Source organism: Phascolarctos cinereus, unplaced genomic scaffold, assembly GCF_003287225.1.
Source record: "Phascolarctos cinereus isolate Bilbo 61053 unplaced genomic scaffold, phaCin_HiC Scaffold_7;HRSCAF=346, whole genome shotgun sequence".
Lineage (NCBI taxonomy): Eukaryota > Metazoa > Chordata > Mammalia > Diprotodontia > Phascolarctidae > Phascolarctos > Phascolarctos cinereus.
Genome location: NW_027556180.1, coordinates 52,395,043 through 52,419,245, shown reverse-complemented (window position 1 = coordinate 52,419,245; position 24,203 = coordinate 52,395,043). Strand labels below are relative to the sequence as shown.

Genomic DNA, 24,203 nt, shown 5'->3' with positions numbered 1-24,203 from the left:
CTTATAGGATAACATATCGAAATTTCAGTTAACATTGTCAGAATCATTGTAGGAATATAAAATTGCTCAATGTGACATTTGTTCATATATTTTATCCTCTTCTACTTGTGACTTGGGTAATGAAGTGTAGATATGGCTGTCGTAATGAAGTGTAGATATGGCTGTCGTTTGCCAACTGGAAAGTAGCCAAAGACTAGGCATTTGTACATGTGCAAGTGTTGGCAGGGTTCCCTTTTCTCTTGTTGTCAAAGACCATTTTATTGCCACAAAGATATATTTGTCTCTGTTTTACAATGTGGCGTGTGAATATTATAACAATATTGCATGGGGGGAGGTTTTTGTTTTTACTTTTACATAATAAACTGTATTTTCAAATATTAGGTTACTTGTACTTTTAAATGGACATTTATTTTCGTGGGAAATATTAAAATCTCTTGCAGTCATATTAACAATATATAAGGTCAGAGGAATGTAGGAAAAGTAAGGCTACTGTAGTTTTAGGTTTGGATTTTCTTAAATACTGGTATTTGATTGTAAACATCCTGGCATTTTGTACATTAGACATAAATGTGTCACTTTCTCTTTTACCTTCCAAAAAGAAGGGAGGAAAAAAACCCCCTAAGTATATTATAATATTGATGACTTGCCTAATTTATGTAACTTCTACCAGAAAGACTTTTAACTTCGAACCCACTTTCTGATTCTTCATTAAGTTGAATAAATCCCTTTAACTCATTTCACATAAGATTTCAGATCACTAAAGTAAGATATATTCTATGTAAAGTTGCCTTCAGCCCCAATATAAAATGTAATGATATTAATTTTGTATTTTTTAAAACTCAAGTCACAAAATCACAGCATTTGTGTTTTATTATTGATCCAGTTGCTGAAGACCATCACCAACTAGGGTACACCACTTTTTTTCTTCCTCTAGGACAGAAATTCTTTACCTTTATTGTGTCATGGACCTCTTTGGCAATCAGTGAAGGCCCTTATCAGAATAATATCTCCAAATGCATAAAACAAGTACTAGGATTTCAAAGGAGCCAGTTGTTGAAATTCAGTTATCAAAATATTTCTAAAAACCAAGTTATGAAATCCATGTCGTGAACCCCTGACTCTCACCAGTGACTGCTAACAAATATAGTGACTCCATTAACTTGGGTCCCTGATCAACCTCTTGTCCCATCTCTTCACTCTCCCCTTGAAATCTCGTCCCTTCAGGAATATTTTCCCCCTTTATAATACTTTCTGTGATACAAATTTCCCCCTAACTTTTTCATCTCAAGGCATGCTTTTGTAAAATAAACTAAGTTCAAAAGGCAGTGTGCTTTTAAAATACTTCAGTTCAATTCAACACATTTATTAAACCTCTGTGTGGCAGAGGAAGCATGACCTGGTGAATAAAGCCAGTCTTAGAGCTAGCAAGATGTCAGTTCAAAATATTTCTCACAAACTGTCCGTGTGAGACCCTGGACATGTACTTAACCTTATAATTTCAAGAAAGTACCAGCCTGTATTGGTAGATCTAGTTTCCTCTGGGGAGTTTCCTATACCAGTGAATCATGGGTCTGGCTGCTATGCTTCTCTGGTACCAACTGCTAGCTACTGGGGATGCAAAGATATATATAGAGTAATTCCTGCTCTTAAAGAGTTTACATTCTAAGGCATGAAGGAGAGATACTAGAAGAAGGATGTAGGGAGGGAAAAAAAAAAGAACCAAAATTTGGCTGTGGGGGGGGGGAAGCAGGGAGGAGGTTATTTCATTCATTCAGAAGTAAGATTTGATTTTTAGTGGTTGTCAAATCATGAGACCACAGATTATATATCTTATCCTATATATTCAATTTAAAGATGAATTTTAGAGACTGAGGCCCATCATATAGTCAGTGCTTCTTAAACTGTGGGTCATGACCCTTGGCAACAGTAAAAGGTTTCTGAACAGCAGTGACCAAAAATTAATTAAAAGTGAAATGCGTAATGAATCATTGGTATTTCTGGCAGCATTTGCCTGTGTTGTATCCTGCACCTTCACTGCAGCCTTGGTTCTGAATGTAAGGCTTATATACTTTGCACTGTGGGGCATGCCCTCAGGCTAAGCAACCACAAGGTATGCTGCTGAAATGCAAAAAGGGGTCGGGAGTGGGAAAAGTTTGAGAAGCCCTGGTTAAGTGACTTGCAGAAGGTTACACAAGTAGTGAGAAACAGAGCTGGGATTTAAACTTAGGTACTCCAACTACAAATCAATGACCCTTTCCAATACATAACACGAAGTACATAGATACATATGTACATACTGTGTTAAGTGTTGGGAATACAGATATGAGTGAAAAAAAGGCAGTCCCGTGACTTCAAGGAGCTTACATTCATATGTGGAAAAACAAGACTTTTTTTTTTTTTTAAAGGAGCTGAAAAGCAAGGATGGGGAGGAGGTAACTTTCCAAGGAGCATGGTGGTGAAGTCTAGAAAATGAAGGATGGCTATTCTGGCTTCTTCTTCAAAATGGTGGTTCTGAGCTCCTAGTGGAGGAAGAGGGCTGTAGTGGCAGAGGGATTTCACCCTGGTGAAATCGAAAGTAACATTTGTGTATATTGCTGGTGGATTGAGAAACTGAACTCTTTTGTTCAGTTTTCAGTTATGTCGAACTCTTCATGACCCATTTGGGTTTTCTTGGCAAAGATAGTGGAGTGGTTTGCCATTTTCCTTCTCCAGCTTATTTTACAGAAGAGGAAGCTGAGGCAAACAGAGTTGGTTAGGTGACTTGCCCAGGGTCACACAGTAAGTGTCTGGAGCCAGATTTGAACTCAGGAAAATGAGTTCCAGGCTCTATACTTTATCCATTGTGCCACCAAACTAAACTCTACCTTCCGAGTTATCTATTTATGGATGATCCTGTCTATCTTTTCCAATAGATATGGGTTTTATAGGTGGTATTTTTGTACTCTTACTATACTTTACTTTTTTTTTTAACCTCCTGGAGTGGCTAGGTAGGCAGCGTCTTGGTATAGCAACCCATGATAACATTTTCATAGGGAAGAGGGTTCCTTAAAATGATCTTCCTGTTGATCTGAAAGGGATTCTCTTTCAAGGGATTATTTAAATCAGAGGTGTCAGACATGACCATAATACTCCTGAGTTCAGCCTGAACTACATTAAAATGTAATTGAGAAATATTTAACAAATAAATTTAATAATGCATAGATAATTATATTACATCTTAAAATTAAGTTAAGAGGCTTGCAGGGATCCTTATGTCTGATTCCCCCATTTCCATTGAGTTTGACACTACTGGTTTAGATCATTGCTTTTCAGTTGTTGTTTTTCATTCTTGTGCATGTTTTATAGAATTATTGAATTTTAGATCTTGAAGGAATCTCAAGGATCATTTAAAATATTCCTAAAAAAACAAAACAGATTATGAAGGTGATGCCCAGAATGGTGAAAAGGTCATGCCTACCCTTGTGGTAGTAGGCCCTAGAATTAGAGCTCAGGGTTTCTGACTCAGAGTTCAGTGTTCCTTGACTATAGATATACCTTAAATACATATCGCACACATTGGTTGAAAGAACTTGAAGATGCTTAATCTGGAGAAAATTGACATGATAAGTATTCCAAATATCTGAAGGACTGTCATATGGGAAAGGAATTTAAAATAGATACATTCTTTGTAGCTTTTGAAGGGAATGTGTAGATGTAGCAGAGTCAGTATTAGGCTCCATGTCAGGAAAAGCTAATAACTAGATGCTTCTTGTCTATTCTGATTCATTTGCAAGCTTTAGATTTTAACTATCAGTAAATGTATTTGGGATAGACACTGCAATTTGACAGTTTGCTGAAATGGCAGATGAGTTAGTAAACCAGGCTGGATTACTTCTAGGAAATTGTTTTCTGCTTTCAATGACTACATTTCTCCCCGAAACAAAGGGCCATCTTTTAACTAATTATTCTGTTGATGTTATGTGGCTGTGAGTCATGGAATATAACAATCTGAAGAAAAAGATGAGCCAATTACAGGATGTGTTACTGGTATGTTGCAATGTCAAGAGATTCCAAGGAAGCCCCCCACTCCAGCACATGATAGTAAACCCCTTCTTATGAATTTATGCAAGGACATGTATCAGAGTTGCACAGTATAGATAGATGTGGATGGATTGTAATTAGCTTTGCTGAGGGTAGTTAGGTGGTCCAATGGATAGAACACTGGGCCTGAAGTCAGGAAGAATTAAATTCAAATCTGACCTCAGTTATTTACCATGGGCAAGTTACTTAACTTCTGCTTGCCTCTGTTTTAGCAACTATAAAATAGGAATAATAATAGCATTTAACTCACAAGATTGTTGTAAGGCTCATATGAGATAATATTTGTAAAGTGCTTAGGACGTTGCCTGACATATAGTAGGCACTGAATAAACAATAAACAGTTTTCCTTCTCATTCCTTAGTGGAAATGCCCACTTTGAGGTCACAAATATGTTTGAGTATGGAGAGGAAGAATATTTCTGTCAAACAGATGGAAGAAATTATTGGAGGTAAAACTGATATTTGATCATACACAAATATTGAGATTTTTATGACAAACCAGTACTTTTAAAACTAAAAGAAATAGATTGGAGAAAATATTGGAAATAAGTAGGATCATAGATCTACAACTAGAGGAGGCCTAGGAGGCCATTTGTTCCAGCCTTCTCATTTTACAAATGAAGAAACTGATAACCCATGGATGTTTTGGCTTGTCTAGGGTCACAAGTAGTACATCAAATAAAGGTTTATCACTTAGAAGCTACAAAAAACTGATAGGTATCTATAATACTAATATTCCATAATGGAGCAGTAGCAAGGAGAAAATGTAAACTGTAAACTATGTGGAAAGATGTTCAGATTCCCCAGTCAGACCATTGCAAATCAAGGTAGCCTCAAGATATTACTTATGGATCCACTAGAATAACAGAAATAAAATTTAATATTGAATCTATGGGAGAAAGACATTTTTATACATTATTGTTGGGATTAGTCAAGTGTTTTAGAATGCAGCATGGTAGTATTTAATGTCAAAGTGGATCCCATCTAAAATTTCCTTTGCTAGGACTTTGCCTTAAAGATACCATGAAAAGGGAAGAAATGACAAAGTGCAAAAGTATTTATTACATATTTTTAATATAAAACCACTGGAATCTCTCCTGTATATCTAAAAATTGTAGATTGGTTGAATAATTTATGGTATCTTATTGTAAAGGAATAATATTATAGCTGCCCCTCTGGAACCATTTTCTCAACTCCACTCATTTATAGTCACAAGGTCCCCAGAGGAAGAGGGGTGGTTGACTATTCCTACTCAGAGTTCTATCATCGGGTAGCCCTTAGGGGGATGAGTTTCTAGTACTGTTGCTCACCAGTCCCCAGTGGTATGCTTCCCATTTCAATCAGCCTGTTACCTCAATAGCTTTTTAGCAAAGGGCATTTATTAATCAGGCATAGCCAGAAGGGTTGGTGTAAAACATTTCCTTAAAATCACGGGCACATTCTCCACTTGTTACCTCACAAGCCCTGGCAAATAGAAGTGCTTTTCTTCCTTTGTGGCATCTTCATGAAGTTCCCTTTAGGCATACCTCTTTACTGAACTCCATGGATCAATGTTTTGATAGAGACCATAGATATCACTTTTTTCCATCATAATCCTTGAAGTAATTGCTGTCTTTGAATAATTCCATATCTCCCTGTAGGTGCTTCCTTTGTGGTTAGCCACTAGTGCTCTGGTGGCCACTGCTACCACATCTGCAATTCTCTACTGTATTGTTGGTGGGACGTCCAATAGGTATACAAATTCATACAGTTCCTATAGTAATACCTAGAGCAGATTACAGTGGTAAAAAAAAAATCTGCCAGCATCTTTTCCACTTTCATTCCTACCCCTTTTCTTCTTAAAGCATTAAATCATTTGTAATCATCATAGTGTTACAAAATACTGAAGAAGATTTTAAAAAAGAAATTCTTTCCACTGATATCTTCTTTAAATTTAGGCAGCTCTCAGTTGTTGGAATGGATGGGGTAAAAGAGTGATGAAAATGAGCTGAGTTTGTGGTAATTTTTTAGCAAAAAAAAAAAATTCTAGTGTTTCTGTTAATCTTGCACCAAAGCATCTCACAAATCAGAAGATTATTTGGTATGATTTTGCCACATTTTTATCTGAGATGCCTTTGAAATGGCAAAGTAGTAAGCAGGGGGAGTTGTAAGTAAGTTTCACCATTAGTGTTGAAATAATTATTTTATGAGTAAACTTGGGGAAAACCTCTTAGTGATATTAAATCTATTTCTATTGCTAGATGGAATGTTTTCATATAGATTTCTATTTCTAGATGAAATGTTTCCTCTAATGTAAGAAATATCCTCAACATGAGGGTAGCCAGTGCCTTAAATAACTGATTTATCTTGCAGAGATTTTACTTTGTTTCATCTAATAATCTGGTCACTCATTTGCATAAATACCTAAAGAGTTATGTGACTAGATTAAGAGAGCTCTTGAAATTTAACTGGAGTAATTTCATCAAAATAATGCAAATTTTAGAAACTGACATTTAATGCATAAAATTTTGCTGTCTTTTAAATTCTAGTTCACTGAGGGTGCATGATTGTAAATTTTCTCTCATGCTCTTGTATTTAAGAAGAGGCTTTACCAGGTAGCCAGTATTTTAGCAAATTTTCTTTTAGGGTGAATTGGAACATCTCTGTAACGTATATAATTATGAAATAGTTGCCAGATAAAAAGCATTTTTACTAGTCCTTCTTCCTCTAGAATGTTAAATGGTATTAAAGGAATTTTCTAGCATTCGTCATGTGTAATGTATGGCTATCTGTTGTAGTCAGAGATGCCACTTCTGAAGATTTCTGTTGCTGTACTGGAAGAGAATGACCAACAATTTTTTAGTCTGTATATTATGAAAAGATGGTTGTTGTCTCTAGGCAACATTTTTCTATATTTATATTTACCTCTTAGTGTCTCATCCATCCCTTATGCTGTCTTCTGACTATTCAAAACCTCACTCCAGACCTACCACCTTAAAATGGTCTTTACTCTACGTTACAGTTCCCCGTTTCTCATTCTAATATCAAAGGGAAAAAATCCCCCAAAACTAAGGGCATTTATTAGTGCCTTAACCCTATTTGCATGTTAAAGTGCAATTTGCTAATACAAATTATTCTCTAAATCTTGGGATTTAGAGGAGAGATGCTCGAGGGCTTCGTAATGGTTTTGCTCATCTCTCACACCCACTGGTGGCAAACTATACCTGTATCCTAGCTTGTCTTAGCTCAGAGGGCAGAGACCCAATCAGCTCTCATTGTGTTCCTTGTTATTTTTCATTTGCCTAATCTGTCACTGCTTTTCTACCCATCCAGGGCTGGGGCATATGTTTTTGAAGCTAGACTTGAATGTCTGCTTCACGTTGACTCATCTTGTGCTTGTTCCATTTCAACCCAACAAGCTGAATTAAGGAGATGCTTAGAAGTTAGTGAGGAAAATCATTTTTCTTTATTACCTTCTTTTTGCAATGCTCTGTCCACTTGTCTTTGCTCCAGCCTAGGTCTGTCAGATACTAGTAATGTCAATTGGAGTCTGGCCCACAGTTTCTGGTGCTGCTTAGCCTGGCAGCAATTTCTACCACTACTAAGTTGATATGCTTGATGGATTGAGTCTGTGTCAGTACCTTATGATATTTTCTTAATTATATTTAATAAATTTTGTTTTTATAAGGGCCACTCAAACATGTCCTGCTTATTTACATATTAAGTTATTAATATGTGATGTTCTCTGTCCAGTTTGATAGGAAAAGGTTTTGTAACTGGAGGTATTATACAGCAAAATAACTTTATTTATTGGTGATTAGAAAAAAATAGGGAGTTCTGTTATATGAGCAGAGTTGCTGCAAAGGAGACTAGGGAAGAGAATAACTTGAAACTCCAGCAGAAACGTTTTAAGTGTGTGCTGTGTGTAAGACAAGCAAATACTTCATGTCACTTAGCACTTACCCAACAGCATTTGATCCTTGAAAATATTTACAGGTAAGAACTTTACTTCAGGATAACAAATAAATGTATTCAAGCTGTTAAGCCAGGTTCAACTTTATTAAGTACCTTCCTTTCTCTTTTTCCACCTCCCCCTTTTAAAAGCTTTTTGTTCTGCCCAGGATGTTTTCCTTTGTGCAGCCTGCTGGTTAGAGCACAAAGGCCTTCCCCCTCTAATGTAGCAGGGATAAGCATGTTCCTAATATCAGAGTTCAGAGCTGGAAGGGACCTCAGCAGCCATCTAGGCAAGCCCCTTTATTTTACATTTGTGGATGGATAACAGGGTCACACAGGTAGTAAATGGCAGAGGCAGCATCTGAACTCTAGTCTTCTGATGCCAGATCATTTCCAGTGAATGTCTGTTTAAAAAGGCCTAGCCAGTCTAGTGATTACAGCTTTAATGACACTGGAATTTTAATAAGGTTTAATAAGGTCCTAGGGAAATGCCCTTGGGATCATAAGATCTAAGATTGAGAGCAGGAATGGATTTTAGAGATTGTCTGGTCCAAAGCAATGATACTGAGTCAGTGGTTCTCGCACCCCTGGGGAATTACCAGTGTTAATCCAAGGGGTTTGTGAGAAAAATTCCTTAGCACCTTACAGAGTCAGTAATTTCAGAATGTTAAGAAGTATATCAAATTACCAGGGATATGGATGGGACGGGGGGAGGGGGAGCAATTTACAATATTTGTTTTGTCGAAAAGTGTTCATGGAAAAAAAAAAAGTTGTGAGCCACCGATCCCTTCCAGCTCCCATATTTTATAGGGGAGAAAGCTGAAGCCAAGACAAGTAAAATGATATGGCCAGGGTGATGAGGTAGTAGGAGCATATGATGGCACTGGACTTTGAGGAGAGATCTTTTGATTCTTCTTCCACTGATCTCCTGTGCAATACTGACCAGTGAAGACCAGCTGCAGGGCCTTAAAAAGCAAATACCTACTATGTGCAAGACACTGTGCTAGGGGAATTTCCAGTAGAAGTCCCATAGGAATCTCAAATGTAACATGTCCCAAACAAAACTCCTTCCTCCTCTCTCTTTACCCTGCAAACTCACCCCTCTGATATTTATATAGTGGATGCCTGTGTCTTTCCAGGCACCCAAATTCACACAGTCGGAGTCTTTCTTGACTTTTCTTATTCACCCACACATTTAGTTAGTTGCCAAGACCTATTGATCCTACCCCCTACAATATGTCTTGCATCTGTTCCCTTCTTTGCACCAATCACCTTTACCGTTAGGGATCCTACCTCAGATAGCCTCTTCCCCTCTGAATCCATTCTCCATGTGGCTGCTGCGGTTATTTTTCTAAAGCATGGTTCTGACCAGGTTAAACCCCAACTTCAGAAACTCCAGTGGATCCTGTTATCTCAGTAAGTCAAGCAAATTTCTCTGACAGTTCTTCATAACCTGGCTCTCTAACCTTTGTCTCTTAATTATCTACTTGTACATTCTCCTTTGTACATTTTCCAGTCCAGCCAGTTGGACTACTTGCTCTTCCTCTTTCCTATCTCCTCTCTCTGTACATTTGCACAGGTTGTCTCCACTATCTGGAATGCATTCACCACCTCATTTTTGCCTCTTGAAATTTCTGTTTCCCCTCAGAAGTCAACTCAAGAGCTAACTCTACATAAAGCCTTTCCTGATGCCCATCTCAGGTACTAGTGTCTCCAGAATCCAGAAAATCTGGATTTGAATCCTAGCTGCACCAGATACTTTAACAAGCCACTGTCCCTTTCTGGCCCACAATTTTTTTCTCATGTGTAAAATAAGAGGATTGGGCTAGATGACTTCTAAGGGCCCTTTTAGCTTTAAATGCTATGTTCCAATAGGTTATTTAATTATTTGCTCCATTAGATTATGATCTCCTCGTGGGCAGGCACTTTCTTTTGCCTAAATCCCAGTGCTTAGCACAGTGCCTGGAGCATAGTAAGCTTAATAAAAGCTTATTTATTGATTGATGTGACAGTTTGAAAACTTCTCCTCATAACTGTGACTTTAGCCAGAAAAAAATAGAGTAATGATTGTATTTGAATACATCTTTATTTTTCGGCCTGGTTTTACTTACAAAGTTTGATTGCATCTTGGTAGTAGTCCAGTGAGATGAATAGAATAGACAGTGTTCCCTTTTTTTGCAGCTGGAAATGCTGGGGCTGCTGGAGGCTGAATTCACCAACTAGAATTCTGGCAGACTGGAAACCATCCATGCCTTCTCAGCTGGCACAATTCTTAGCCATGTTGGGCTTCCTCATAGTGGTCTTACGTTTCATGGCTACTAGCGGGACAGTCAGGCCTTGACGCTGCTAGCCCACCTTCCTAATTGTATTGGTCTTCAGTAATATCCTTTAAACTGCTTCTTCACCATCAGTCATCATTGCAATTGCATTTCAGCCTACTTGCATTCAACATTTATATCCCCATTGCCCTTCAAATTACCTTAAACTTTGCTGCCTTGGAGAGTGTGATACTCCAAGATACAAGGTATAGTATTTCCAGGAGAACTTGGTGTTAAAAAGATCAGTTTGAGGTTATTAAAGGCATTAATTACATAATTCCCAATTTAACAGACTGTATACTTACATCTATCTATCTGTCTTTTTCTCTGTCTTTTTGTCTATCACTATACATTTTTAAGTCTTTTAAGATCTTTATATGGGAGTTAGAAGACCTGGGGTCTTAACACATGTCTGTCACTTCACATTAGGGAAGTCATGGAAGTCATTTTATCAATCATTGTTCTGGTTCCCTTGTCTGTAAAAAATGAGAGTTGGACTAGAAGGTCTCCAGGTACCTCCAGATCTTATATGATCCTATGTGAAGGTTATTAGATTATTTCATGAAAACATGTATTATGGGCAACTATGATTGGTGTTTACATGTAGGACACAGTTACATTTTTTTTTGTATGCTTAGAATCCCATTTTGCTAATGTTTCTGGGAAGACAGAATATGGCGATAGTTGGAAAAGAGTAAGACAGCAACATCTGAAACTATCAGTGATTGAAAGAAAAGTTGTAGTAAAATGGATTCTCCTAATACTTAGCTACACTTACATTAGTTGACTATATATGCTTTTCCCCTTAGAAAACCCATCCACTCACTCCCTGTCTGTGAGGCATATTTGAAACTCTAGCTTGCCATCTATGTTTTGCATTGCTCAGAAATGGCCCTTTGCTTTTAAAAAAAAAATTCTTTATCCTTAGTGAATGTTCCCCAGGTGCTCCTAGAAAACCGTATTAGATTTCATTTTAAAAGTTGGCACAGTGCCCCATTCTTATTTGCCCCTTTCTAATTTCTTTAAGGATAGAGACTGCAGCTAATCTTTGTGGCTAGTTATTCCTGTCCATTTCTGTAAATCTTTCATAAGAGTAGAGGTTATTCTTCTAAAATGTCTCTTGGTCTTCACTAGCCACCCCATTGAATGTGTTCATTATTTGGTCTGCCCATAGCATGTGGATCCTAAGGTGTTCAGTGCATGTCATGAATATCATAACTAGCCATGTCATGTTGCTATGAATGCCAAGAAGGCACAGACTATTTAATTCTTGATACTTTGTAATATATTTCATACAGTGCTTTTCAGCAGTTTTTCAGTCCATCATATTAACATGGCTTTGTACAAAATATTAATTGTATTTTAGCTTCAGGAAGGTGTTGCAAAATGTAGATATTCTAGTATAAATTGATGTATCAAAAAACAAGTTAACATAACCCTTTACCATGTACAGTAAAAATCTTTATTAGTAATCTATACTTATTTAAGTTAATTCTTAGGGCCCTGCATTAGCTATCTGTTTCTAAAATATCCATTAGACAACATTCTGAGGTGCCATCAAGCCATGGTGTTTTTTCAGAATTCTTGAATTAGGTTTGGAGAATTTTAAGCCATTGTTGCTCCCACATCAAACAGTGAAGGTATAGATTTGTGAATGGTTTTCATTCATCTCTTGATAACATATTTGTTCCTTTCAAAAATATTGAATACCTTTATGCTTTAATCCTGCACTTTATTTATTGCTTGCTACAGTGAGACACTACCCCAGATATATCATCAATTAAATTTGATAACACTTTTCTATGTACAAAAATGTACTAGTGCACGTTACTGCCTTGCTAGTTTTAAATCCTATACTAATTCTCAATTGAATAATATGAATTTAGTAAGAGTATATATTCCACCGAGCAGTTTACTGCTACAGTTTTAAAAATTTCAGATGAATATAATTTACTGGTATGTGATGTTTTAAGGTTTTGGATTATGTTTAGTATTAGAATAAGATTATAGTTCACATTTGCATATTACTGTACGCTTGACAAATTTCTTTTTCATATTCAGTCATTTGATTCAACTTTAGGTGTTAAATGCCTATTATATGCATAGCACCTTGTCAGGTAAATAAAGGAGATTAATAAGACATGGTCTCTTCATTCATGAAGTTAACAGTGTAGAAGGAGCCAAGTCACCTATGATGTGAATAACAGTAATAATAATGATAAAAATAATAGCTAATATTTTTATAGAACTTACTATGTGCAAGCAGCTAGACACTTTGTGAAATGAAAGTATTACCTACTCTGATCTCACAGTAACCCTGAAAGATAGGTACTGTTATTATCCCTATTTTACAGTTGAGGAAGCTAAGACAAACAGAATTAAAATGACTTGCCCAGAGTCTTAATCGAAGTTTCTGAGGCTGGATATGAACTGGGCTCTTCCTGCCTCTGGGCCCAGCTCTCTGTGCACTGTCACCTCGCTGTCAAATTTTGAGGCTGGTGAAGTGAACCAAGAACAACAAAAAGGTGGGGTTGGTTTGGTTGAAGCTCTATAGGATAAAGAGAAGTACAGCTTTTTGAGAACTGGGAGAACTCAGTTGGTTGTGATGGTCTGACAGTAGAAGAGAGAGTTCAGGACTAGAGATAAAGATTTGGGGTTCATCTACACACTTGATAGTTGAAGCTATAGAAATTGATAAAATTGTCAGGGGAAAGAATACTAAGTTGAAAGAGGGCCAGAGACAGAAATTTAGGAAATTTTTGTAATAAAAAATTAGGAAGAGGAACCAGGAAAGGAAACAAAGTGGTCATAGATGTAGTAAGAGAACCAGGAGAGTATAACCCCAGTCCAGAAAGAAGAAAGTAATCAACAATGTTAAGCTTTAGAGGCAGATAATTGAGAAAAAGTCTTTGGATTTGGCACTGTGGGGGTCAGAACTCTTTGACAGCTAGGAAGTAATAAAGAATAGTGAAAATCATGGGAAGTTTTGAATGAAGAAGAGTTCACTGTATGATTTCAATATTGATAAAGGAAGAGTCTAAGTCAACTGGTGCTGTTGAATATATAGGTACTGGGGCAGGCTATAGAGGAGAGAAAAAACAACACTGCTTTGGAGAATGAGGGGGAAAATCATTGAGAATTGAATCACCTTTCTAAAAAGTAGTGATAGATTTATAATGAGTGAAAACAGCACAAATTTGTGACTGTCCAGTGAAATCCAATAGCCTGGGAATTAGTAGAGACTACCAAGAGTTATTTTCAGAAGGTCAGGATGTGTGAGATTCTAGCTTTGGGGACTAGTTAATCATTAAAATAACTGACCCTTTTAGTCAAGACAGGTTCTAAAGGAAAATTGAGTCAGAAGGAAGAAGATAACCAAGAAAATTTGGATCTATTAAAAGGTATACATGACCCAGACTGTCAAGCTCTGGAAGATTACAGAGATAATTAATGAATAATTATATAAAAATACAGTATTTATAAAAGGGTATTGAGAGTAGATTAGAGTCATAAAGAATTAGACTGAATGAGATTCATAGATCCCCAGAATGTTAAAACAAAAAGGGATTTTAGTGATTATTTAATCTAATACACATCATCACTCTTTCCCCACCACAGCTTCACCCTCTTTTATAGATGAGGAAAAATATATTCAGAGAAGTTGTGACTTACCTAATGTAGCACAATTGGTAAGTCAGAGCTAGAACTAAAATCCAGATCACCTGACTCCAGGTTCAGTGATCTCTTTATTAGAGAGCCAGCAGAGATCAGTCAGCCAAAGGGAAAAGCCTGTCCATTCTGCTAAAGACTAGGAATCAGAAAATCATCCTGTACTAGCCAAAGCATTCCTTGAGACAGATTGATAACTTGGAAGGTCTGGGTTTTATTTAGGATATATCTACTTTGAAGGAAAAGGGGAATAGAGTAATGCATACTAAAGGAATGATTTAGTGAAGAAAACTAATATTTGACTCCCAGGACAAAATAAAAAAGGCAAGTAGATAGAAAGACCCTATTTTGATCAATCAATCAATAATATTTACTAAATTCCTACTATGTGCCAAGCTCCGTACTCAGTGCTGGAGATACAAAGGCAAAAGACAGTCCTTGCTATCAAGGAGCTCACAGTCTAATGGGGAGAAAACATGCAAACAACTCTGTACAAATAAGCTTCATACTAGACAAATTTGAAATAATCAATGGAAGAGAAGGCACTAGAATTGTGGAGGATTGGGAAAGGCTTCCTGTTGATGGTAGGATTTTAGTTATCTGCTATGTCCTACTTTATCAAATGTTGAAGAAAAATTAGGATGCTGAAGCATGGAGTTAGAGGCCTTTCAATCAAAGGGTCAGAAGACTATGAGATTTGGAGTTGGAAGGAATGTTTTAGATCACTGAATGAACTCTATTGGTTGGGGGAAAAAAAGCAACATAAAGATGACTTGAGCAGTTGGCTTGTTGCTCAAAATCACAAGTATTAACTAACTCTGTGAGATTTGAATCTAGGTTCTGACTCCAAATGAGTTCTTTCTACTAACACTTTTCTAAAATAGAAATATATTTCTCCCTTGACTAGAAATACGAATGTTAGAGGAATTCCAGTGGGCAGGCAGGGAAGCAACTTTTTATTTTATATCAGTTTGGAAGGAAGAATGTATATGCCTATTGGAAAGCTTTGGTAGAGATATTCTCAATCTTTAGTCAAGCATGATTTATGTTAGAAGTAAAATTCCCTTAGTGCTAATACCATCACAAACAAGAAAGTTATTTCCTTGGTCCATAATAACAGTGCTTTTATCTAGTTAAAAGTTACCATTTATCTATAATAAATAATTGAACAAGTGAAGTAAATGTGCTTTCAGGCCCTGCATAGGTTGTAGCCACTCTGTGATGATACCTAAATGTTTTGTTCGTCTTTCAGACCAGAGAAAGGGAAGACATAGTAGGTCTATGGTTCTTAGCATTAAGTAATAAAATAATTGGCTTTGAATATCTTTCTTCTGCAACCATCAGAAAAGTCCATATCTAAGTAAATATCTTTGTGATGCCTTTATATGTTGGAATTAAAATACTTTGTAACCCACTTTTACAGAGTTTTCCATCTGATGAAGGCTGGCCATTTGCAAAATACCTTGGAGCATGTGGAAGAATGGTGGCTGTAAACTATGTTGGAGAAGAATTATGGAGCTACTTCAACGCACCTTGGGAAAAACGTGTTGACTTGGCTTGGCAGTTAATGGAAATTGCAGAGCAGCTTACCAACAATGATTTTGAATTTGCACTCTACCTCCTAGATGTCAGTTTTGACAACTTTGCAGTTGGTCCTAGAGATGGGAAGGTGATCATTGTAGATGCTGAAAATGTTTTGGTTGCAGACAAAAGATTAATTAGACAAAGTAAGTACTTTTAATTTTCTTTCTCTGTTTCTCGCCAATTCAGTTTGCTACGTATAGAATAATTTTCCCATTCTGTGTGTGGTTAGTTTAGGACTCCTTAAGTTAAGAGCCATTCTTCCTCTTCCTTATGTTTTTTCATTTATCCAAGATCAGAGGTGTCAAGCATGCATGGGTTCACAAAGCCCACAGTGCTCTGAGTGCTGCTGGAACCAGATTAAAATGTAACTGGGAAATATTTAACAAAGGAATAAAAATAAAATAAAACAAAGATGTTAATATGTGGTTTTCTGAGTCAATATGTAGCCCTCCTTTAGTTGGACTCCACTGCTCTAAGATGACTAAAATGGGTCCCTACCTAAGGTTGACCCTACATATATTTGTATTACTAAGCCGTGCTGGCTCTCTCCAGTATGAAGCTGTGTTAAGTCTTATATACTAATGTATTTGTATTCTTGAAGAGACATTTTTTTTAAAGAAATGTAACTGTATCTTCATCTGTATGAATACAGAATTAAATTTCACAGAGAAATTCACCGAAACCATGTTCAGAAGTGAGAAGAAAGCATACTTACTCTGCATCTATAGGCAAGACATTTGATCTCTCTGAGGCTCTATAAAATAAAGGACTTGGATTTTGAAGATCCCTGAGATCCCTTTGAATTTGTGCCATTCAGTGATACTGTGACATGCAGATGCCAGAGCCTCCTTTCATAGAAGCTGCTTCTTGTTGGTCTGTATTCCCTATTCCATTCCTGATGTCTCCCAGTGAGTCATTGCAGGAGCTGCAGTGCTCATCCTGGAACCCTGTATTTTCCACGTTTGCATTTTATGTCAGAGTGCTCCTCAGCACCCAAGAGGACAGATAGGAAAAGAGACCTTTAGAGGCAAAAGTTGTTTCTAGAATTGTTTAAGAAAGAAGATTGGAGGGAGTTTGATGTGTGGTGCCTTGAGAAATGCGCTGCGTAATTTTAAAAATGCTATGAAATATTCCCATCCAAGGTGTCATGAATCCTACTTCCTAAGTATTGATTTATAACAGGAGAAACCTTAAAACAATTCCTTTGTTCTACAAAGAGAGAAAGAGAGACTCAGAGGAGTCAAGTGTTTTGCCCAAGGCTTCATTCATGGCAGATCCAGAATTCAAACCCTGCTTCTCTGATAGCAAATTCATTGTTTCTGACATATCATGATGCCTACTACATTCAGACATATTTAATTTAAGAACCTCCTTTTGCAGCTCTCTATGAAGCTTTATTGACACTATGTTTACTTTTTCTTATCATTTGATTAATCTTGATTTTTTCTGAGTAGGGTGTTTTGGATAGGTGCCACCTTCCACCCCCACCCCAATCCTTTGCTTAAACTTCCCATATGTGTTGCTATTTATATAAATGCAGACTTTTGGCATAAAATTAATACAATCATTGAAACTGTTTTAAAACTTTTTTTTCTATAATCTCTGCCATTTAATTTTAAATTCAACATTTAAAGTTGTTCATGAGGCTTTAAAGTACTGAGTAAATCTTCATTCTTTGAAAAGACATACGTGTGTGTGTGTGTGTGTGTATCCCAGTAATAACCAGTTTTTATTCTGCAAGGAATTCTTGTTCATAATTAGGCTGTCTCAAGACCAGATTTAGAGAGTCTTATAAAATCCCTAATTCCTTGAATTAAATCTAGCCTGTCAGTACTTCTGTGTGACCCATGAAACAGATAAGAGGCTAGGTAACTATATTCAGTAACATAAGATCAGGTTCTGATTTGCAAGATACGTGTCTTTATTTTTTTTAAATTGCTCTAAGAACATTAAAATTGATAGTTATAGCTGCCACTAGTAATCTGAGAATAATTTTTTTTTTGCCCTTCTTCCAATCCCCTTCTAGATTTTTCAGGAAATTCCCCCTAGTGGAGACTTAGTGGTGTCAGCATTTCTCAGTGGCACTCAGCTCTCCATAGAAATGTTTTTTTAAAAGATAGTCAGAGTCTGTTACTGTTAGTAGAGTATAGCTTCAATGAGGGTTAAAATAGGGAGGGTTTGTGTGTGTATATGTGTATTGTATTTATGTGCATATACACATGTGTACTATACATATATGTGTGCTTATATGTATAAATATGTTCATGAATATACTTGTGCATGTGTGTACATACATATGTATACATTGTGATGTAGATCCATGCGTCTGTGTGGAGGGGGGGTCTATAGATGGATATAAATATCTGTTACCTCTATATAAAAGGATTTTTTATATGAAGACATATGTGTGTGTGTGTGTGTGTGTGTGTGTGTGTATTAAGTTTCAAACAACTGACTTATAAGCAAACTCTTTAGTATCTATCTTTACTGTTCATTACTATAAATAAAACTGATGTTTAAATTTCCATCTCTTACCTGGTAAAATATCTTAAGATTTAGTCCTGGCAGGACTATTAAGATTATTTCATCCAATCCCCTCATTTTACAAATGAGGAAACCGAGATACAGATACAGAAAAGCATTTATCTAAAGCATATAGCCACTAAGTGGGATAGTTAGAAATTTAAATCCAAGTATTATGATATTGCTTTTTCCACTATGCCATGAGAGTTTTAGGTATCTTTTATAAAGGGATGCAAATAATTTGTAATTAATGTTTCAATCATTTGTGTATACATGAGGCTCTGAAATGTTGAAAGTGCATTTTTCTGCAAATAAACAACTATAGCTAAAGAGTTTAGAAATTACTATAAGAGAAACAACATATGAATTGTTGCACTTTTGCAAAGATTGGCTCCTTGTCAAGGATGGCGCATACTACCAAAATTTAATAAGAATATGTTTGCTTAACGAAGATCCCCAAAGATAGAAATGACCACTGTATGTGTGGGTGGGGGGGGAAGGAGTTGTAGAAAGAGAATTTTGCCCATGTTTGGTATGGATGTGACTGTAGTCAAGGCAGCTTATTCATGTCTTATTTCACCATTCTGGAAAGTAGTTTTGAATTATGACAAAATGATCAACATGTTTATGCACTTTGACATAGAGATGCCACTAGCAGACGTAGGCTGTCAAAGACAGAAAGAAAGGTCTCATACACACACCAGTATTTATAGTAGTATTTTTTTTCTAGTAGCAAAGAACTGGAAGCAAAGTAGATGCCCACTGATTGAGGAATGGTTAAACACATTTTGGTATATGAATGTAATGTGATAAGCTGTACTATAAGAAGAAGTGATTATGAAGAACATTAAGAAACATGGGAAAACTTATGAAGTGATGCAAAATGAAGTAAGGAAAATCAGGAAAACAATATACACAATAACTAAAAAACTATGAATAGGAAAAAAACCCCAATAAAATAATAGAAACAGAATCCATGAAATTGAAAGAAGAGCTGAGACTACATCTCCTTCCCTTCTTTGCCAAAGTGGGAGATTATGAACGTTAAATACTACAGATGACATTGGACTTGGTTTTGCTAAACTTTTTTTTGTTTTTCAATTTCCTTCTTATAAGATATGGCCCTGTGGGAGAAAAGGGGTGGAAGCATATCTTGGGAAATGGAGGTGATGTAATGATACTAAAGATTTAATTTTTTTTAATGTATTTGCCTGGAGTTTTACAAATTTATTCGAATGAATTTTTAATTGAAAAGCAAGAGAGAGTAAGAAAGCTGCCAATATTGAGAATAGCTCCAGTTTAGAGGTGCCCAGAAATTCACAGGAAGCAAAAGCTAAGGAGCAACGAAAAAATCTGTGGCCTTGTATCTATACATAAATAGCCAAGGTTTGGGTGAGAAGAAATGTGAACCAGAGAGCTTAATGCAGAGAGACAAAACTGACCTTACAGAAATAACTGAAACTTGGTGGGGTGAGACCAGTGACTGAAATTGTCTCACAGGTGGGGATGGCTTAGTTGAAGGAATAGCATAGGTACTGGGCAGAATGGTGAACATTAATAATTGTCATTGAATATTAAAGAGTATATAATTCATGAGAGGAAATTTTGGGACCCAGACAAGTGGAGCATGATGGAAAACATTTTTAGTGAAGATCTGTGGAGGCAGAATCAGAAGTGATGTATGTCATCATTGGTATATACTTTAGACAACCTGGACAGAATCAAAGAAATAGATGGAGTTTGGGAAATGAATCACAAGTTGCACAAAAGCATGATGATAGTAGTAATTGTATACTTCAAGTTTCCACTTATCCTGTGGTTTGCTCTTTTTTTTTTTATTTTGGCCAGAAGCTAATATGCTAATATTCTTTTTGTTCCCATTAATACTTCTATCTTCCAAGGGAGGTGGAGGAAACTATGAGGGAAATTGTTATTCTGGGTCTGATTTTGAAACAAGGAGGAGTAGGTTACTATAGTAGAAGTGATGGAAACCCTGAAGGACAGTGACTACTCTGTCTTAGAATTTGTGATAAAGAAGGAAAGAAAAACTTGTCCCATTCTGACATGCATCCTCAATTTTGTGGAATGCAGCTTTCAAAATGTTCAGTGACCAAATTTCTAGGATCCCATGGCTTAAAATTCTGCAATGAAAGTCCAAGTATGTCATATTTAGGAATGGAGTTCTGACAGCATAAAGGATTACAAGGAAGATGAGAGTAGACAGGTTGTCTAAAAAAAAAAAACCACAGTCTCTATACACATAGAATTCTTACTACAGAAATGTGGTACTGCATTTTAAGAATCATGTAAGGATCAGTAAAGACCAGAACAAGCTGAATCTGGTTGATAGAGCTAACTCCAAAATGTATGACTAACCACTTGGATTTCCTGTTTCTGTTGTTTATGAAAATAGCATCAATGAAGGGGAAAAAGTGACAACAAAGGAGATAGATAATGCACTCATTTTATCCGCTCATTCTCTTTCCCTTATTCATAGAATTGTAAACTCAGTTTCTTTTAAAACTTTAATTAAGTTCATATCTAGCTGCATATAAATGTACACATTTTCTTGCCTGTTCTAAAATAGAAACCACATTCTTCACTACAGAAGATACATATTACCTGTACTTGATCATCTAAAAATATTATGTGAAATCGTGAAATCCCTTGGATTTGGAATTAAGTGTTTGATAACATTTCATAGTGTATGTTCTTCCTTCTTTCACAGATAAACCTGAAAACTGGGATGTATGGTATGAAAGCAAGTTTGATGACTGTGATAAAGAAGCTTGCTTATCATTTTCAAAAGAAATTCTTTGTTCTCGTGCCACTGTGGATCACAATTACTATGCTGTCTGTCAGAACCTCTTGTCTAGACATGCCACCTGGCGTGGCACTTCTGGAGGACTACTTCATGACCCACCGGGCGAAATTGCCAAAGATGGCCGATTGGAGGCCTTGCTTGATGAGTGTGCCCACCCAAAGAAGCGATTTGGCCGATTCCAAGCTGCAAAAGAACTGCGGGAGTATTTAGCACAATTAAGTAACAATGGGAGGTAGTCCATGCCACTTGTTTTCCTTCTTTTTCCCTTTGACTAGCACTAGCTAAAACTAAAGATATCACTCTATGGGGAGAGATGAAATTTGCAAGAGTTACCTTCAAAAGATAATCTAGTAAATCTACTATGTTATTAACATTCATGAAATGTGGCATTTCAAAGATAATATGATGGTTCTCTGCAACAAATGTATATCTGTTTTATGAAGATTTGAGCCACCATTAACTTTCTCCCCCTGAATATCTGAGGGATAGATCAACAATTATTGTAAAGCTATTAGAGGTATCTGATAGCTTAATTGGCTTGTGTATCAAAGGATACTTGACATAACCTGCATTAGTATCACAATTTTGTGAAGCTCTTGCATTTACTTGGAAAGTCAAGTTAGAATGGCCTGTTTTATAGGCCTCTTTTCCTCCTGATATGTGGGAGTTTTTTTTCCTTCTATTTTATGTTCACCTTATTAAATTTATGTACATGCAGCTAAATGTAGGTATTGCATTTTTTTTTAAACTTAACTGGTTTTCATTCATTGCTGTGTGGTTCATATTTACTATGAGGGCAGGATTCCCAAGTTTACTGTCTTTCAGCTGGATATTTTGTATATGCCAGTTGCTTTTTTTTTTAAAACATTCTGAATATGTTATGAATTTCATTTTTCTTTCTTATGATTCTGTCATTGCAGCTTTCATAAGAGCGCTTCAGGTCAATTAGTAGTCATACAGATTTCTACCCACTATGCCAATAAGTATAATTGAGCAGGGAGTTCTTGGCATATGTTTAAAAATGTCTAAGTTAGATTGACTAGAGGCTTTAAGAAAAACTTAGTAGGGAGCTACATTTTAAGATCTGCTTTTGGCAGGGGAGGGGGGAAACCCTGAAATTTTGTTTTTAAAGGTAAATTAGTACAATGGAGTAAATAAAGCATATGCCAAAGAAACATTAGTCCCTAGGCTAGATTTAAAAAAGCATTTTCAAGTTCTATAGCTTGACTAACCCTAGATTCATTAGTGTCCTAGCTGTTTTATTTTTAAGATGTAAATTTTCTTCATTCCTTTTTAACTTTTGATGACTGATTTCAAAGTTATTCTAGGGCTGTATATTTTGGGGTAATTTTGGTCATTTGTGTTTTGTGTGTGTGTGTGTGTGTGTGTGTGTGTGTGTGTGTGTGTGTGTTATTTCCCCGAGTTAACAGAATCATTTAAGTTTATCAGTGTTTAATGTTTACCTAGTTCAGGAGGAGGTGGCTATTTTAGTCATGGTGGGACTGATGTAAATTTTTACTCCGAGGAAGACTGAACATGAGTGTATGGTTTGGGCTCATCAGCCAATCTGCCTACTCTCTCAACTATGGTATTCATTGCTCATATACAAGGATGATAGCTCCTTATATCACAGATGATAATGCTGTGTGGGCCATTTAAGACTGATAATCATGCTGTCGGTTGCCTACCATTGATGTAGGTAATTTTAACTCATTTCTGTTTACAGTACAATTTAGTACAGTGTCTGATATAAGACTGACCTTATTAAAAAAGTGATTGAAATATGCACAACCAAAATAACTTTCTTGAAAATTACAAGAGCTTGGTTTTTGCATTGTTAAACAATTATCAATAGAGCTGTAATATTAATAATGAAAACAGTAGCCACTGTGGTTTTTTTTACAGTAGCAAAAGCATGGAATTAAACCAAAATTATGGCTTCATGATGGACTATTTTGAGTACTGTATTAGAAATTTCTTTCAAACCAAGTTAAGGTTTTTTTTCTTTTTAAAGAGCAGGGTGAAATAGAGTTGATAGTTCTGAAAATTTATTTAAACATGAAAAATTAGACCGTATTTGCCAAATATAAAATGAGTATAGATTATGCAAGTCATTTAGGCTTTAAGTTTTTTAAATGTCATAATCTAGCTCTATAAAACATTTCTTAATTGGAGAAAATAATTTAAAAGCTGTTTTGCAAATTCTGAAAAGGTTTTATTATAAGTGAATTTACATTATCTATGGCAGACATTCATCCCATACTCAACACTTTGAAAAGCCTTCAAGTAACAGCTACATTTCTTGAAACAAAGCACCTTTTTATTTGGACACATTCACTCATAATCAAAAACCTTAGGATACCAGTGAAAATCAGGAACAAAAGACCTTGACCTGACGTTGAAATTGATCATTTTACTTTTTTCTCCAAGTTTGATTTGGATGTGTGATTACTGAATGGTATGAGAACACTGCCAGCAATGATCGGTAGTAAAGGTAGTTTTTCATAACTTCCATTTTTCCCTTTTAAATTTGTTGTGGGACTTAGTTCCTTTTGAAATAGGCTGATAAGGCAGATTATGGAAAGAAATTGGAATTTTAAAACTATAGGGAACAACTTGTATGTGAAAAGCAATAAATATTTTGTTCAATTTGCACCTGTCAGATATTTATTATACAACAGCAGTTTATATTTTTAACCATTGCCCATTAATAGACAAACTCGGTAAAATATTTTTGAATGAGACATTTGGGATTTGTATGTGCATTAAAATTGTCTTTTGTACTGTAAGTTACTGTTTAATTTCAATATTTTACCAGAACTGTCTCCCTGTGCCTTTATATTACAAAGTTGTTTCTACAACTTTTAATGATCTTAATAAAGAATACTTTATGAATCTCACCTTTTTCAAGCTCATTATTACCTGTATTAAACATCTTGGTTTGAATAAAAATAAGCTTTTTTTTTATTGAATTGTAGAGTGGATAAGGGATCAGGGTTCTATTCGTTATGCAAGCAAGAAATTTAAGGTGAACTTTTTAAAAAAATTATTACCATTTCATTTGTTAATTTGCTTCTGTACTTTTAGTATTTTAAATTGCCTCTTGTTAGTCATTAATATATGTTATAAATGTTACGATGAGGAAGAATTCAGGGACCTTACTTTTTACTAATGTGTCTAGAACTTCAGTCCTGGATGTTAACGTTAAATTACATTTCTTTATAATGGATGATAGGATGCCTTTTCTCCCTTGTTGAGACCAAGGAAGTTTGA

At 35.9% G+C, this 24,203-nt stretch overlaps 1 protein-coding gene across 1 annotated transcript in view; it reads left to right on the top strand.

Annotated features, from left to right (window-relative positions):
• The window catches only part of DIPK2A (divergent protein kinase domain 2A), a 36,409-nt gene extending 12,579 nt beyond the window's left edge, over positions 1-23,830 (top strand). Inside the window, exons 2-3 of the mRNA XM_020980958.2 lie at positions 15,423-15,726; positions 20,835-23,830. Coding sequence (XP_020836617.1) covers positions 15,423-15,726; positions 20,835-21,166 — 636 coding nt within the window. The 3' untranslated portion in view covers positions 21,167-23,830. The remainder of the gene's footprint in view (positions 1-15,422; positions 15,727-20,834) is intronic.
• The last annotated feature ends 373 nt before the right edge of the window (positions 23,831-24,203 follow it).